The sequence below is a fragment of the Physeter macrocephalus genome, chromosome 21 (assembly GCF_002837175.3).
Source record: "Physeter macrocephalus isolate SW-GA chromosome 21, ASM283717v5, whole genome shotgun sequence".
NCBI classification, from domain to species: Eukaryota; Metazoa; Chordata; class Mammalia; order Artiodactyla; family Physeteridae; genus Physeter; species Physeter macrocephalus.
In genome coordinates, this window is record NC_041234.1 from 90,412,827 (window position 1) to 90,413,952 (window position 1,126).

Genomic DNA, 1,126 nt, shown 5'->3' on the forward strand with positions numbered 1-1,126 from the left:
GTGTCTCGGTTGCTTTGTTCTTTTTACAAACTATAGATATGTACAGTTGAGAACTCGGGATTCCTAGCCAATGACCATAGAGTTAACACACCACCTCACAAATTAAAAAAAAAAAAGAAAATGCCAGAAACATCTTTAAATGCCTTGTCACACCGACAGCAAAGTGCACAGAGTGAGGAGAACAGGAGAGCCTTTTCATTTTTAAAATGTTTGGAAACGTGTACAACTTTGATACAGTTTCCGGGTGCTCCAGACACCCATGGCCACTTCATGTGAACCACTGGCAATTGCTAGAGCACTCTGAGAGACTACGATATGATCATGATCCAACTGGGTAATTCAACCTAATGAGGGCAACAGACACGCCTCGGGCGAGAGGTGTGTCAATCACGGCGCTCCCTACTCTAAGGTATTCACAAGGAGACAGATCAACGGGTTTTTTTTATTCCTCCTCCTCCTCCTCCTCCTCCTCTTCTTCATCCTCGTCCTCTTCATCTTCCTCTTCCACCTTTTTCCGGGCAACTTTAGCAGGACCCTTGGCGCCATCAAACTTCCCTTTAGACTTACAGTCTGCGACATCCTTCTCGTACTTCTCCTTCAGCTTTGCTGCCTTGTTGATGTATGGCTGCTTCTCGCTGTCACTTAAGTTATTCCACATCTCGCCCAGCTTCTTTGCCACATCGCCAATAGAGATGCCAGGGTTTGTAGATTTGATCTTGGGGCGGAATTCAGAACAGAACAGGAAAAATCCAGACGGTGGCCTCTTGGGGGCATTCGGGTCCTTCTTCTTGCCTCCCTTAGCTGGTCCGTAATCCTTCATTTCCCTATCATAGCGCACTTTATCTGCCTTTGCCAATTCATCAAATTTAGACTTCTCTTTCTCAGACATTGTCTTCCACCTCTCAGAGCATTTCTTGGAAAATTCTGCAAAATTGACAGGGACCTCAGGGTTTTTCTTCTTATGTTCCTCTCTGCACGTCTGCACAAAGAAGGCATAAGCAGACACCTTGCCCTTTGGTTTCTTGGGATCACCTTTAGCCATCTTGACTGTATTGTTCGCTAGTCTGGGCAGCGCAGGGCACGACGCGCGGCTCAGCGCTCCACAGCCTCGCGCTAGCTGCCTCCA

At 47.2% G+C, this 1,126-nt stretch overlaps 1 protein-coding gene across 1 annotated transcript; it reads right to left on the minus strand.

The window, feature by feature from the left end:
* Positions 1 to 442: 442 nt before the first annotated feature.
* On the minus strand, positions 443 to 1,126 carry LOC102995303 (high mobility group protein B3-like). The gene has a single exon (XM_055081973.1). The coding sequence runs from the start codon at positions 1,040 to 1,042 to the stop codon at positions 443 to 445; it is 600 nt and encodes a 199-aa protein (XP_054937948.1). The 5' UTR covers positions 1,043 to 1,126.